At 41.1% G+C, this 14,641-nt stretch overlaps 1 protein-coding gene across 3 annotated transcripts in view; it reads left to right on the top strand.

Moving 5' to 3' along the window:
- The window catches only part of CLCN4 (chloride voltage-gated channel 4), a 47,858-nt gene extending 42,309 nt beyond the window's left edge, over positions 1 to 5,549 (top strand). For all 3 annotated transcript variants that reach the window (XM_066982248.1, XM_013191554.3, XM_048066746.2), the window contains exon 12: positions 1,221 to 5,549. In XM_066982248.1, the coding sequence (XP_066838349.1) occupies positions 1,221 to 1,311 (91 nt within the window). In that variant the 3' untranslated portion in view covers positions 1,312 to 5,549. The remainder of the gene's footprint in view (positions 1 to 1,220) is intronic.
- The last annotated feature ends 9,092 nt before the right edge of the window (positions 5,550 to 14,641 follow it).

Genomic DNA, 14,641 nt, shown 5'->3' with positions numbered 1-14,641 from the left:
CAAAATAAACTGTTGTGACTCCTACTATATTTTCATTTTCAACAGAAGCAGATCTGGCAAGTAGTATTGTTTGCAAATGATGTGCCTGTTCCTAGACATCCAGCTAGATTAGATGCTTAAGAAGACTGTGATAAAGACATGAGTTGAGGAAAATTAATTCATTCTGCTTTTCTTTAATGGAAAGTGGAAAGGCATATAAACTGAAAGTCCACGAAAAAGTGTGGGCAAACATGACATTAGAAGAGTAAAAAGCCGCATTGTATGCAGTAGAAATAAATCTGATGGTTCCAATGAGATTTCCATTATTTTGGGAGTATTGCTCATCACAGGATCTTGTGGTAAGAAGGAACTTTAAAACAGAACAGCAAAACCAGAGCCATCATTTTCAAATGTGGAAGACTAAAACTTAGTCTTCTGCAAAACCCCTTTTTGTTATTCAAATACATTGCATATAATCTGTTAGTATTGTTGGAGTGTGCTCAGCATTAAAAAAAAAAAAAGTACCATTTCTTGGGACAGAAATTTAGGTTCTGTTTTGAGGTGCTTCGTTTTGGAAATTTTCACCATGAGTTCTGGTACTTTCACTAAATGAAAGGTGGAATAACTCTAACAATGACATAATTTCAAAATTCAGTGCCTCACTGCCTTCAAGAAATATAAATAAAAGCCCTGGAACATTGAACGTTAAAATGTTTTTTACTCTTGTGCCTAGATGCCCTGCAGGTCTTACATTTTTTGACGGATACAATTCATTTAGCATCATATAAGTGCAAAATTATCACTCAAAGTTGAAGGAACTGTTATGTCAGAAAGCGAGAGTTTCAGAAAGCCCATGCTTTTGCTTAGTTCGTGTACTACTAAACCCCATGAATGTCCTACATCAGTTCACTGGTGCCTTGGTTTTGTGCTGCTGATCCTCTGCAGCCTGAGCCTAAGGAAATTCATTACTTTGTCATATGAAGTGTTGGTAATTGTAGCTCCTTGCTCAATCATGTTCTCAACAAAAGGAGATAACAACCCAAAATATTTCACTTAATGATCATGGCTGAGGTAGTAAACATAAATGAGGTGAGAATGCTTTTTATAAAACAGAATTTCTAGGAAATAGGATGGACAGTGTAAATGGAAGCACTAAAAAAATGTCCCTGTAGCTCAATAGGAAAAAAAAAAGGATGATATATGAGATGATTGTTGACCTTTCCTTTCCTTTTCTCCTCTAGGAGGCTGCTGGGTATCATAACTAAAAAGGATGTATTAAGACATATGGCTCAAATGGCAAACCAGGACCCTGAATCTATCATGTTTAACTAGTCTGGTAAAGGGCGAAGAAAGTAACCCCAAAGGAATCCCTTCTAGATTAACACAAAGGCTATGTTCAGTGTTTCATTTTGTTTAAAGAGAAAATGTAATGTGTATGAGGAATGGCCTAATATGTCTCCGACAGAGGGAGTGGATGCAGGATGGCACTTTTTTAATGAGGAAGGCAGTTTAGAAGCTCTGAGCAGCTGCAGACATCAAGCTGTGTTTCCTTAATGAGTTACCTAACAGCTCAATTGGTGCATTGGTGGGCGTAAGTGATGTGGTGCTGAGAGACAAAGAGCCAGGAGCACCAGTGGGATGCATAAACATTCACAGGAACTCAGGAGGCAGGTGTGAAGACTAGCAGACACCGTTTATGCATAAATTGTTAACAAAGATTTGTGTTCCAAACTAGAGAGCGTGTATGAGTAATGTCAGTTGTATTTGTTACTGAAATCATGGCTATTTGTTTGCTAGTGAATTATACCATTTTCATGAGGAAAAAAATGTCATTTTAAAATGAAAATTTTTGTCACCTTCATTTATTTTTTTAAACGTTAAGTGATTCGGGACTGAAATTAAAGGAGCAAGAGCACACTTAAATTCATTTTAAAATGTAGTGTCCCCTGCTCCCTGTTTTAGTCCTTTGAATTCTACAATTTATATATATACAATTTATAAATATACAGTTCAGCATTTCTGTCAATCAGCTTTTCTTTATTAATATTGAAATGTGACTTATTTCTAAGGATTTATTATTTCTCTATGCAATTTTGCATACAGGTACTGTAATATTTAGTATTACGTGGTTTGCTATGACAACAGGAAAAAGCATAAAAGCCCATGGAGGAATTTTCAAAGGCACAAAAGGGAGACTGGTATCCAGCTCTCATCAAAGCTAGTGACAAGAAATTGAATCCTTTGCCTGCCTCCCCTTATGTAAAGAAAAATAATTTTTCACAGGCTTATGAAATTCTGCATTGATTTCTGATTCTCCATTTAGTTCATTTTCTTCGTTGCCTTTTCTTGGCACTCGTCTGCACCTGCCAAGAGATCGGTTAAGTTAATTTAGCAACCACAGACATTTATTCTGTAGCAGATCTGCTCTTTACGCTTCTACCGCCAGTCATAGGACTGCAGAATTGCTCCCCACAACACTGTGGCAAAGATAAGGGATCAAAGCAACTGAGAATGCAAATGACAATAGCAAGGCTTTAATTATTGATCTATTTGCAGCAAGAACACATGATTTAACATCCCTCAGTAGGAACCTCTAAGCCACTCAGGTAAAAATGCTATGTTTTCTTAAACCTTGGTTCTGGTCCTGCAGAAGATAAACACAGTCAACATTGTCTGTGTCAAAATACTAGCACTTTAGTCAAGACTGCTGTCACTAATAGGTGACCAAATTCTACTCTCAGTAACACGTAATTCACGCTGCCCAGTGTTTGGTTTACAACTATCAACTTAAAGATAATGACTGGAGAAAGGCTGGATCCTAACTTAGGTTCCTCGAATCCCCAGCAGGAGGGCCTTCTGACCACCTAAGAGTCTGGACTATTCATTCAGGCATCTAAATCCTCTACTATTTTTGCTCAAATATATATAGATACCAGTAGCTCAAATCTATTGCATCCAAATGGTTTTCAGAGACAGAGATTAGGGAAGAAGAACATGCCAGATGAACCTTTCATTACTCCAGACAAAAGCCATACTATGTTAAACCAACTTGTAGGCAGTGTGAATGATCATTGTGTCCCTGAACTGAGACAACTAGCCAGGTGCACCCTAAGTTAGATGCCCAAAGTTACAAATTCCTCCTCTTATCTCCAGTGACCCTGCTTCCTTCTGGCAGGTGTCCCACTGCATTCACAAAAACTATGGCCCCAATTGTTTAAGTAAAAGAAACGGAAGTAAAAGGATAATTTTAATCTGCTAAGTAGAGCATTTAACAATAGTGTTTGCAACAGACTGACATAAATATATGTAGCTCTGGCCAAAGCCCATAGATATTTCAGTGTATATTTTTGTTAAACATCTGCAGTAAAATGTATTATTAAAGGGATATTGTTAAAACTATGAAAACTATAGGACTGAGCAACCCTTTCATTCTGAAAATAGGAAATGCAACATAACATTGTTGTTTCTTTTGTTTTGTCTTTGAAGCAGTCATCAACCAAACTCATAAAAAAGCAACTGACTCAACCACCAAGCTCATGAAAATTGGATTCCCTCATTTGAAGAGAGATGCCATCTTAAAAAATCAGTGAATTTCCAAAACTAAGCCCAAATGGGGTTTAGTACAAATGTCAGGTTCTAACCAAAATTATGAGAATCTAAATTTGCTAACTTTTGAGGGCACTCTTGTTCTGAAATTGAAACTGAAGGACCATGTTTTACTTTTCATTCTTATAGCCCTTAATGTTAGTATATGTTTGATAAACACTTTCTCCATCTCCCCTTATGTTTATATTGGAAGCAAGTGTGCAGACTCTCCCACCTGAACACATCTAAATACCTCTTTTGCTCAGAAGTCAATAGAAATAAGTTAGAAAGTCCATTTAATTGAAATCAAACCCCGTGCTTCATATATGTCAGGGAAAAGGAGAGGTCTTAATGCCTTCTCTGTTGGCCAAGGAAATTTCAGTCCGTGCCACACTAGAATTTAGTCCATGGCAGAGCTAACTCTGAAGAGCATTCAGAGCATGTGTTTGCTAACAGAAACCAGGATAATACATCCATGCTGAAAAAAAAAATGTCATTTCCTGAGGAAAAAGATCTTGAGTCAGCTAACTGAGATTAAACTCGTTGTGAATACAAACTCATCTGGGTATTGACTAGGGTTATGGCTCAGTCCATGGTTATGCACAGGCATAAACTTGTGTGGCAAATTCCCCTTCATACCCAGAGGCCTGATCCACTAAAACCAACAGCCAGCCCTGTGATATCTTGTTGGCTCCTCTTATTAGGCTGCATATGAGAAGGACTCAGGGACATTCAAGGACGTAAGAACAGGGTCCATAAGACCAGCATGGTGGTGGTTTGTAGGAAGCAACAACAGAAGAAATTGAGACTTTAACTTTGGGACTACCACCCAAGCAGAAGGCCGGTAAATGAGGGTCCAGCTCTCTTTTACCAAACATGTTCCTCTTTAGATGGCATCATTTAAATATTTAAGGGTCAGAGAAAAAGGTTTGAATGTGTAACTGAGAACATGGGTACAGACTGCTGCTCCTAGTTACAAAGTCTGTTCAAAATACATTAAACCCCCTTAGAGCAGGGACTGACATCTAGCTCTGCAGAAATGGCATAGGAATAGCTGACTTCAGCTGCTTGGTCTTATCATGGCTGAGTTAATGCTAGAATGACAAGGAAGGCTTAGAAACAGGACAGACTTTGCTAATTAGAAAACTTCCAGAGATGGTAGTTGGCTGTAAGTCCTTCTGTTGAACTTCCTCCATGCTACAATTTTCATTGCTCTTAAGAGTTCGAGTGGCTGCATGGGGAACACTTTGTATAAATTAATATCATGCTTTTTGCAAAAAATGCAGTTATAATGTAATAATTCCCCATAACAAGCCCATTATTAGTTACCATTTTCCATCTGTATTCCCAAATGTGTCTCAGAAGTCAGTGAATAGACTCTAAAAGGCATAAATCTCAGCCTTAAGTATTGGAATCTGTATAACTCAAAATAGAGTCACATAGCCTGATGAATCTGAGTTACATATGTGGTTTGGTATACAGTGCTCAGTTTATGCAACCTCACATTCATGTAGTTGGATTTAAATCCTCACATTCAAGCAGTTGGACTTTGATATCACATTAAACAAGAGAACAAAACCTTTGAATGATGCAAGTTCAGTATTGTACCTTTGTTTTGCATGAACTGTGTTCAGTTACATTCAGCTTCTGATGTATACTTGAAGCAATTTGTACCAGAAAATTTATTATTAAAACAGAGAACATGGATGGGATTAGCCAAATCCTTTGGCTGTCACAGTGACACTAATTATTAATTCTTATGCTTTGAAGAAGCAGAAAAAGAATGTTTAAGAATTACAGAATACCCATTGATTCCGTGTTGGAATGACACTACTGATAAGAATATTGTTTTGCTTTTTTGTTTGTTTGTTTGTTTTAATTGTAGAAAACAGTATATATGTTGCACCTTATCAAAAACAATGTTTGGACTCTATTTTTTAAATAAAACTGACTTACTGTACTGGAAACATTGCTCGAACATATTATTAATTGAAGTATTGTATCATAATGTCTCTGTATGATTTTGATGTTTCCTTTTCCCACCTATAAGAATAATTCAAGCTGGATGAATGGTTTAGGATATCTAACTCAGCTTTGGGTTACCTCGTATGAAGTTAGAAGTTAGTATAGTCCGTGCAATAGACTTCAAAGAACCAACCTTGACAGCTGGCTGTTTCATTTTTGGAAGGAAATGATTTTCACTTCAGCATCACAAATCCTTTCTTTAGAAATCTGAAGAGAGAAGAAAAAAAGATTTATCCTATCAGGCTCTTCTGTTTACAATCATCATGAAATTTGTTTAAAGTTAGATGTCACAAAGCCGTTACGATTTCAGATTTTGTATATATTTTTTCATTTTTACCTTAGTTTAGAGCTAGGCCCAAAGATTGAAAATGGCAGGTTCAATTGTGCTCATTTACTTGGATGAAACATCCCTTAAATGACAGAACGTTTGTGTAGTAGCAAAAACTGAGATTCTTCCTGATTAATGTACTAACAAGCAAATAGAAAGGCACTATGGCATTATGCAAATAAGACATTAATCAATGGTTTATCCAAAAGAAGCATTACAGATTTAAAGGCATGCTCCAGGGAACAAATTTGATAAGACTGATATGTCAGCATTATCCTAATTTAAGTTAAATTACTCACTTCAGAAGCTGGTGCTGGAGTCCCAGGGCCTCCAGCTTGCTCCGTGGATTGCTGTAGCTCTAACATGGCCCAATGCACACATGAAGAAGCCAGGAGGCATCAGGCTTGCAGCAGCTCAAATAAGCAGTAATTGTTCCTGTAGTTTGTAGTTGGTCACCAGAGACTGAGCCTTAGACCTACCTGTCATCACTTGTGATGGCAGAGCCAGGAAATGGAAGAGAAAATGTTGAGAGGAATCCAGTGCTGCCCTGTCACAGCTGTGCACCACACATCCTGGCCTAGGTGCTCGTTTCTGCTAAACCAATTGGCCTGTTGCTATCCACGTGCCTTTCTGCTCCTTTCTGCCCCCTCCTTATTTATTTGCTACAAGCAATATTATTCCCTGCATTGTCCTGCTCCTCTGCTCCAGCTCCAAATGCAATCTTACTTCCACTGTGGTAGCTTAGCCCACCACCAAGCACCATCTTACAGGCTGCATCCCACACAAGAAAGGTGCACCTGTGGTAGGTGGGCTTTTCTCATGGCATTCAGGATTTTGTATTGCTCCCTGCTGGAGGACATGGAAAACCTGGTGTGACTTGCAGTGGTATTCTGCACTGAGTTTTCTGATTGTTGGTTTGCTATCTTAATTCATTACCAAAAAGATGGCCTTTTCAGAAAAATAGTTGCTATATTTGCACAGATCAATGTATATACTTTCACCATCTCAACCAGTGAGTAGCGAATCCAGCATGAAGGCAAGCAGGATCTGGGAAATGACAGTGGCAACTATATCCTGAAGCGCTTATGAGCTCGTAGAATTTGTCAGGAGCTGCTGACCTGGGGCTGCAGCATTTGGTCAACTCTGCATCTCTTCTTTCATCTTTCTTGCATTCTGAGCATAATTAACATGCTCACTTTGAGCGCATTATGAGCACAGCTTGAGCACAGTTAATGATTTCAACCCATGCTATCTTCAAAATTATCTTGTATAGTCAGGGTCAAAACAATCTGAGTATTCCTATGGATACAGTGGTTTCCCCAGCTTCTTCAGCTGTGTTTCATTTTGAAAAAGGATTTTGCAGCCTGAACAATCAGTGCACAGCTCCCTGTGGGGATTTGCAAAACCCCTGCGGTCCGTCTCCGGCTTGCACAGCTTTAGGAGCAATGTCTGAGCGGGCCAGCCTTCATTACGGAGCACATACTTTACAGATTAAGCAGCCTTTCTTAATCCACAAAGACTCAGTAAAGGGCACCGAAAACAACAACAGCAACAACAAAAACACAACAAACGTGCAAATTGCTTAGGAAGCTAGACAGTCAACTATTTTAACCACAGAAAGTTTTGTTCTCAAAGTTATGTCCACCGTGGTGTCTAGCTCTCAAGAGGACCATCCCCAGTGCAGTATTTGCTCACTAGTTTCATTACTAGGAAGGAGTAACATTTAAAGCTAAAATCATATGTATTTCTATGGAGTACAACCAATGTTATAGTTGTATCCTAAAAGATAACTTTTCCCCCCCTTTGTAGTAAGCTCTTTATTTTAACAGTTGTTAGTGAGGACTAGTGACTGTGCTGCACACAGTTCGACAACAAATGCTTCTGGGCTGGCGCATCAAATACTGAGCATTTCTCCTTTGATAAATGTAGTAGATAGGAGTGCCTGGAATAATTGTGCCATGGGAAAGGACCATTTTAAATAATTGAAGTGACATGACTAGAGAAAAACATAACTCTAAAGTTTGCCACCAGGTAACATGGAAAGGTATTTCTGTATTAGGAAGCCCTAAGGTTTATAAAATAATATTTAACATTTACATCATTAACAAACTTGCGTTTTGCCTCAGACAACTTTTACTCGTCTAACTCTTATATTAGATCACCATTAGACACCAAAATATCTGAAAGAATTAGAGGGGACAACCAGACTCTTGAAGTCCTCAAGCCTGGGAAAAAAAACATCTAAGCTTTGCTGCAATTCGGAGGTGGAGGACACAAACTATAACAAAAGTCACAGCATGGCCCCGGTCAGCAGTGAGTTCCAGAAAACCAAAGTACAAGAGTTGCCATCTCCAGCCCTTTTGCACAATAGCCTCATGGTTATAGATTTTTGGGATCTGGTAGGGCTGGGATCCAGTTATCATGCTAGGTAAATGTCCCAGTTCCCATGATACCAGCTCTTCTGGGTGTTGAGTGGCACCTGAACTTATTTAGACCAGTGCAGCTCCCCTTTTTGTAACTGCTGCTCTGGTTGGGTTTCTGGCAAGCCAGCAGGAGCACTGTTCTACAAGCATTTATAGGCTTCTCCTTAGAGATGTCTCAGCTGGCTATTCTGAGTGACTTTGAGATGCACATTCTGTACCTAGATGTTTCATAGGGAGCTTGGGTGCCTGCTTAGACTCTCATAATTACCAGACTGGGGTCAGTCATATTTTCAGGTATTGCTATAGCCTGAACACTGTCCTTGGCTTCCTGCAGGTATAGATACAAGTATAGACTAGATGAAGTCTAGCTCACCTCTTCAAAAATTCCTTCTGAATATGCTGTTTTCCAGACTGCTAAACAGTTGGTTCACAGTTTTAGATTCCTTAAGGTAGTTCTCTGGTACTGAATACACAAATGGTCCAATGAGTGGAAAAAAAATCAGCAAACCAAGCCAGAGAATAAAACACCTAAATTTGTTTTTTTATTGAACAGAATATTTAAACTTCACCTATATGATCACTGCTTGGGATCAATCATCATTTGGATTATTGTAGTAATTCATGATTTTTAATCTCTATCCTCCATTTAAGCACCTGTTTTGCCATTATATTACATATACTTATTCAAGTAGTCCTACAAATAGAGATACAACAAAAGCATAAGCTCAGTCTGACTGAAGGTTTCCATGTCACAGATATTCAACATTGCATCTGAATTATGTTTTGGCTACATCTCAACTTTTAAGGAACGCTCCCTCAAAGCACTAGTCACAAAAGCACAACTAATAAGTCATAATCTTTGCTGTACCTCTCCCTTCCAAGCCTGGGGGCTTGAAGTCATGAAATCATCCACTTTCTCTCTGCCAAGCTGGTTTTGGGCAATAGAAATCCCTGTCCTTTCAACAGCTACAGCGACTCCAGTTTAGTAAATCTCACCGTGCCAGACCGCCTCCTTCCAGACACAAAGGCACTGTTCCACGTGTAACAGTTTCCCCTCCACGTAAGGATAAACAGGTATGGCAGGTAACACCCTTATCTCCCTCCTGTTTTTCTCACTTCCCGGCTTTGCTCTGGATGCTTCTGCCTTTCTTCTCATTCAGCCTCAAGTTCTAGCCTACTCTGCCTCCCTGCTGCAACTTTTCTGTAATAACCAAAAGAAAAGCCCAAACCCCAAACAAATCAACACATCTGCTCTTTCTGTTGCAGTGGGGCTACTGTGCAGAATACAAATTGGCAAGGAGGAAAGTCATTAACTGAGCAATCATCTGGTTCCCAGCATTATTTCTGCAGAATAAACATTTAGTGCTGGTGAAATGTAAAAGACAAATCATAGAGGGACTGGGACCCAGTTTGCTCACACTATGTCCTGATGTATACAGACTATTGTACCAGATTCTTTCTCATCTGCTCTTCTTCTGGCTCCACATTATATTTCTGTCTTCCTGGTGTTCAAGCTTGAATGACACGGAGGGAGAGGGGGAATTATTGCCATGCCAAGAACCCTTTTTCTCAAGAGAATGCTCCATTCATGATCATATGGAGTATCTTGAGCTGGACAGCCTCTGCCTCTCTTACTGAAGCTGTTTCATTCACCATGAAAATGCCTATTAAGCCCAAAAGAAAATGGCCTTAAATGGGGTTACATTTGCTCACTGGATAGAGAAGCAAGAACTGAACCCCAGGCTCCTGCCTGCCAAGGGAATGCCAGTACCACTGAGATGTTTGTTTTAGAGGGGTAAGTCTGTGGGTGCAGGGAAATAAAGGAACCATGATAAGTGGATGTTGTAAGTGCCAGACCCAGATGTTGTGAGATCCAGCTGGATATTCAGCCCAGAATGAGACCTGTGGAGAGACAAGGTTTTCTGCACATCCATCCTCCCCATTTCTAATGGGCAACCTCGCACTAAGCAAATAAACTTCTGCAGTTTCTGTGTGGGTGCACAGTTACACTGGGCATCGTATAGAAGTGTGAGCCCTTCACGCTGGCCTGTTAACACTGACCATCTTCTCCAGTGTAAAAACCTCCAACAACTGTGATAGACACAGAGGGAGTGAGGGGCAGGAGTAAAGATGCATTGCTAGAGCAAGAGTAAATGCATTACTAGGGCAAGGGGGAATGCTGGACCACATGCAGCTGCCTGGTGGCCATCCTCTCTCAGAGAGAAAGGACCTGCTCTCCTGGGGATCACACGATGCAGCTCTGACCTCTTCCACCCCATCCCTAGTGCCTTCATCCTGTATGCTCCCTCAGCAGCGTATGTATGTATCCATTCGCTTGGTTCCTTGCACAAAACACTCCCAGCAAAGCCTGATCTGCACCACTCCCTTCCCTCGCACCACAAGCACACCAAGGCCCACGTGCAGAAACACCAGGCACTCTTCTCGACCTAGGGCCACATTCATCTGAAGCCATAGCATCCGTGCTGCCGCTGCCTTCCCCACATGGCTAGAGGCCGCTGCCCCGCCACCTCCTCCCAGCCCCATTGTCCCGGTGCCTTAGGGCTCTGGGAAAAGAAACAGCCAGAGGAAAAGGTGGGGAACTGCGATAGTTGGCTGAGGATCCTCGGCACTGGGACTGGCCTCTCAGCTGGGCCTCAGCAGGTCTGACCGGACATTTCCTTCCCACTGTTCCTTCCTGTAGGCCTTACAGATATTCAGTAACTGCGTTGCCCTGCACAGCCACACCAGGAATTGTGGTGATCTTGTTTTCTTACAGATGCACACAATCTTCCTGTCTCAGGACAACAGAAAGCCAAACCCATCATTGCAACTACCACAGCCTCATTTGCTGTCAGCACGACAGAGGGGCAGTTCCTCAAAGCAGCCAGTCACTGTCCTGCACCACCAAAAGGGCCCCACAACTGCCGTCGTATTTAGACTGTCTATGAGCTTCAAAGAGAAGATCTTATCTTTTATAAGGCTATTCAAGTACCCCAGGATGCTTGGGAGAAGCCAATATCCTCCTCTGCGTGAGGAGGAGTTGGATGTGGTGGAAGTGCCCTCCTGGCAGGCCGTGACCCAGCAGTCGGCATTTCAGGTGCCCCAGCAAACGCTCCCCTGACCCGCTGCTGCTGAACTGGTCGCCCGGTGCGGTGTTTGGTGACCCACTGCTCTACATTGGGGTTATTTATTAATCACTGTCGGGGCAATGAGCCTGGGTTTAATTTAATTGCTCCAGAGGTTTCAGGTCGCAGAGGCCCACGAGGTGGCGTTCAAATACTCGGTATGGCAGCGCTGCATGCTCGGTGCCACAAGCCGTGCACACGCTGACAAAGGCAGCGGGGTTTTGATTCGTGTAGGACAAGATGTCTTACTGTTTGCTCTAAATTTATAAATAATCGTTCTCATCAATTTTCTTAGGTATGCCAATTAAAAGCTAATACATACATACGTATATATAATTTTTAGTCTGATGTGCTGAGCTCTCTAGAGGGAAAGGGAAGGGGAAAGGAAAGAAAGAAATCTTTTCTTTGTTTAGACTATTTGGCAGGGCTCAGGCATGCCTGTCTCCTTTGGCTTCTTAAACCACATATCACATCTGTAAAAACATAGTGGCAAAAGGAGGAAAAAATAATCTGCAATGCTTTCCTGGTGGTTTCTGTGAGGCTTTCATGTAACCAATACGTTTTCATCAATTATGCATTTAGGTCACAGGAAGAGCTAGAAGAAGGAATTCCTTTGCCATTTCAAAGTTGCTGTCAGGAAGTAAATATAGCCAAGCTGATGGAGCTAGAAGAAATACGGTTTTGTTCTTCTGTCCTGATATTTTTCCTCTCCACTTTCTTTACCATCGTTTCTGTTTGCGCAAGCATTTCCCCCAGCATAGCGAAACTGGTGGAGGGAACGCACAGAGGCCCTTTGAGCGTGGAAATCTCTTGTTGTGTAATGGCAGTTCTAAAACGTATGTAAGCACTATTAGGCAATTGACTAAAAGGCCTTCCCTGTAAAGCATTTGGTCAGATCTGGAAAACAGCACAGGCTCCTTGGTGGGCAGCATTGCCATATGTAACCTTTAGGCTTCTGTGCAATTTACAACCTGAAGCTAGGTGCTTAAATACCCTTTTAAAAGTATAATGAGAATTAAAGGCTAAGGAATGAGTTTCACTGTAGCCAGCACATGGAGCAGGCAAAAGTCCATACCAGCTACTGAGAATTACCAGAGAGGACCTTAAAATCTTGCCTCTTCCCTGTATTAGAGCTCACAGAAGCCTCCTGTCTCTCCAGACCATACGTCACACACACATACCACAGTACGGATTACTTGTGCGCTCTTTTCTTGTGAAAAGAGTCTGAGAACTTGTGGAAATGTTTCTGGTGCTGCTGCCTGCATCTTACAAGCACTCAGAGCATTGAGCAGGAAGCAGCAGATGGGGACTCAGTACTTATTTCCCTCTCCTTCAGCAAAATTAATGTGGGAGAAGCAGGAGGAAGAAGAGAGATACTACTACAGTTAGCAGGAGAAGGAATGCCAGCTTTCCCACCCTTTCTCCCAACTTTTTAAACATATTTTACTTACTTTTCTTAAATGTAAAATCTATTATCAGGCTTGGGAAAAAGGACAGAACTGAAGTCTTCCACCTCTGAAGTAAATGCCAAAGCAATTAGGCTAGAGAGTCATGTTTCCCTTTGTGTACTGCTGAAATCACGCATTCCTGTGGGCCAGCTTCAGCAGGAAAGGCAAAGAGAGCTTTTCTCTCTGCTCATTCCTAGCCTCAAGGTCAGGGTGGTCCCTTGAGAGTCTGTAGCTGCAGCTGATAACTCCAGGCTGAGGAGGGTCTTACAGACAGGTACTGCTCTTCTGGTGCACTCATCTGGTGCTTCTTTCTTGGGTCATGTACCTGAAGGTAGGTAGTTTGTGAAATTCAGCAATGCCTGCTCAGGCTGTGAAGAGATCAGACTTGTCAGCCCTAAAAGATGAGAGGACTTGTCAGTCCTAAAGGGTGGGACATGGTCCTTAGCCCTTCCTCTGGCCTCCTGATGCCCAAGTTCTCCCATGTACTAGAGGGTGTCTCCAAAAGCTTTGGAGTTCATGGTGACACACAACACACTTATTTAGAGATCTTTAGCTGGCTCTGAATAATATAGATCCAGAACAGGAGGCAACACAGGTCTTTCGTTGTGCTAGCCAGCCTGCATGCTTATTGATTGTGGGCTCCCTCCTAGGAGGGGTAGAGAGAAAACTAGAGCAGGGTGCTGTACCTGCAGAGCTACAATACCCTGGGACCAGGGTTAGTGTTGTGGCATAGCATGTATTACCCTGTACCAGGATGTTTGGACTGATGTGTCTGGTAGCAAGTACACTGATTCCTACTGACTCTGAGCAATCTGAGAGATGCAGTGCAGATTTCGTGAAAATTCATTTGAAATTGTTAGCAACTGAAATTTCATATTACAAAAAAAGTGCCTTTGCAGACTGAGGTATCTCTCTTCCATGATGGAAATAAGGAATATGCCTCTTTAATCCAGAGCAATTTTTATTCTGTTGATTTTGGTTTGGGGGTAGAAGAGCTAAGAACTATTTTAAAGGTTAAATTTAGCATATCTGTACTATATATTAACTATCACTTAAGATATTTAAATTGTTTCTTAAAATAATCTTCCTAGTAGAAAAATCTCCTAACTGGCTAAAAAGAAAAAAAAAAAAGTTAAATTCTGCTTTAATTAAGGTTACACATGCAAAAGTTAGCAGTTTGCTTATGTTCATGAAATAAATCTGTCCTGTGAGACAGGGCATTTGGAGGCAGAGCTCTTTCATGACTTCCTCTTGGAGGTGTCCTACTTTTTATGGAATACTTGAATATTCATTTCACAGAGTGAGAGTGACTTTATGGAACAACCTCTAGGACTTTTTCCTAGGGCCCCTAGTTCTGCTGTTCCCTAGCTTTCTCTAGTAAATCATTAATTGTTTAGTTAATGTTGAACAGTAAGAGTAGAAGAAATTAAAGCTCCCTCTGATATCATCTGCTAGTCCTGGTATTCTCCTGAGGATGTCCCCTAAATCACCAGGCCGCTGACTAGCATTAAAAAGTAAAAAAAAGGCATTTCTGAGAGTAAAAGTCTTCATTTCCTTTACTTTTCTTGCAAATACAATGAAGTGGATCATGCAGAATGAAATAAAATCTTTCTGTGACATTTTTGTGAGGAAAAAGCACTCAGAAATATTGCGGTCTCCCTCCGCCCGAGATTTAGTTTTATTGCTCAGGCAAAAGCATCAGTCATTTCTACAGCCCCTCTTAACTCC

This window comes from Anser cygnoides, chromosome 1, assembly GCF_040182565.1.
Source record: "Anser cygnoides isolate HZ-2024a breed goose chromosome 1, Taihu_goose_T2T_genome, whole genome shotgun sequence".
In the NCBI taxonomy this organism is placed as follows: Eukaryota; Metazoa; Chordata; class Aves; order Anseriformes; family Anatidae; genus Anser; species Anser cygnoides.
The sequence above is the reverse complement of the archived record's forward strand: the minus strand, read 5'-3'. Positions and strand labels throughout refer to the sequence as shown.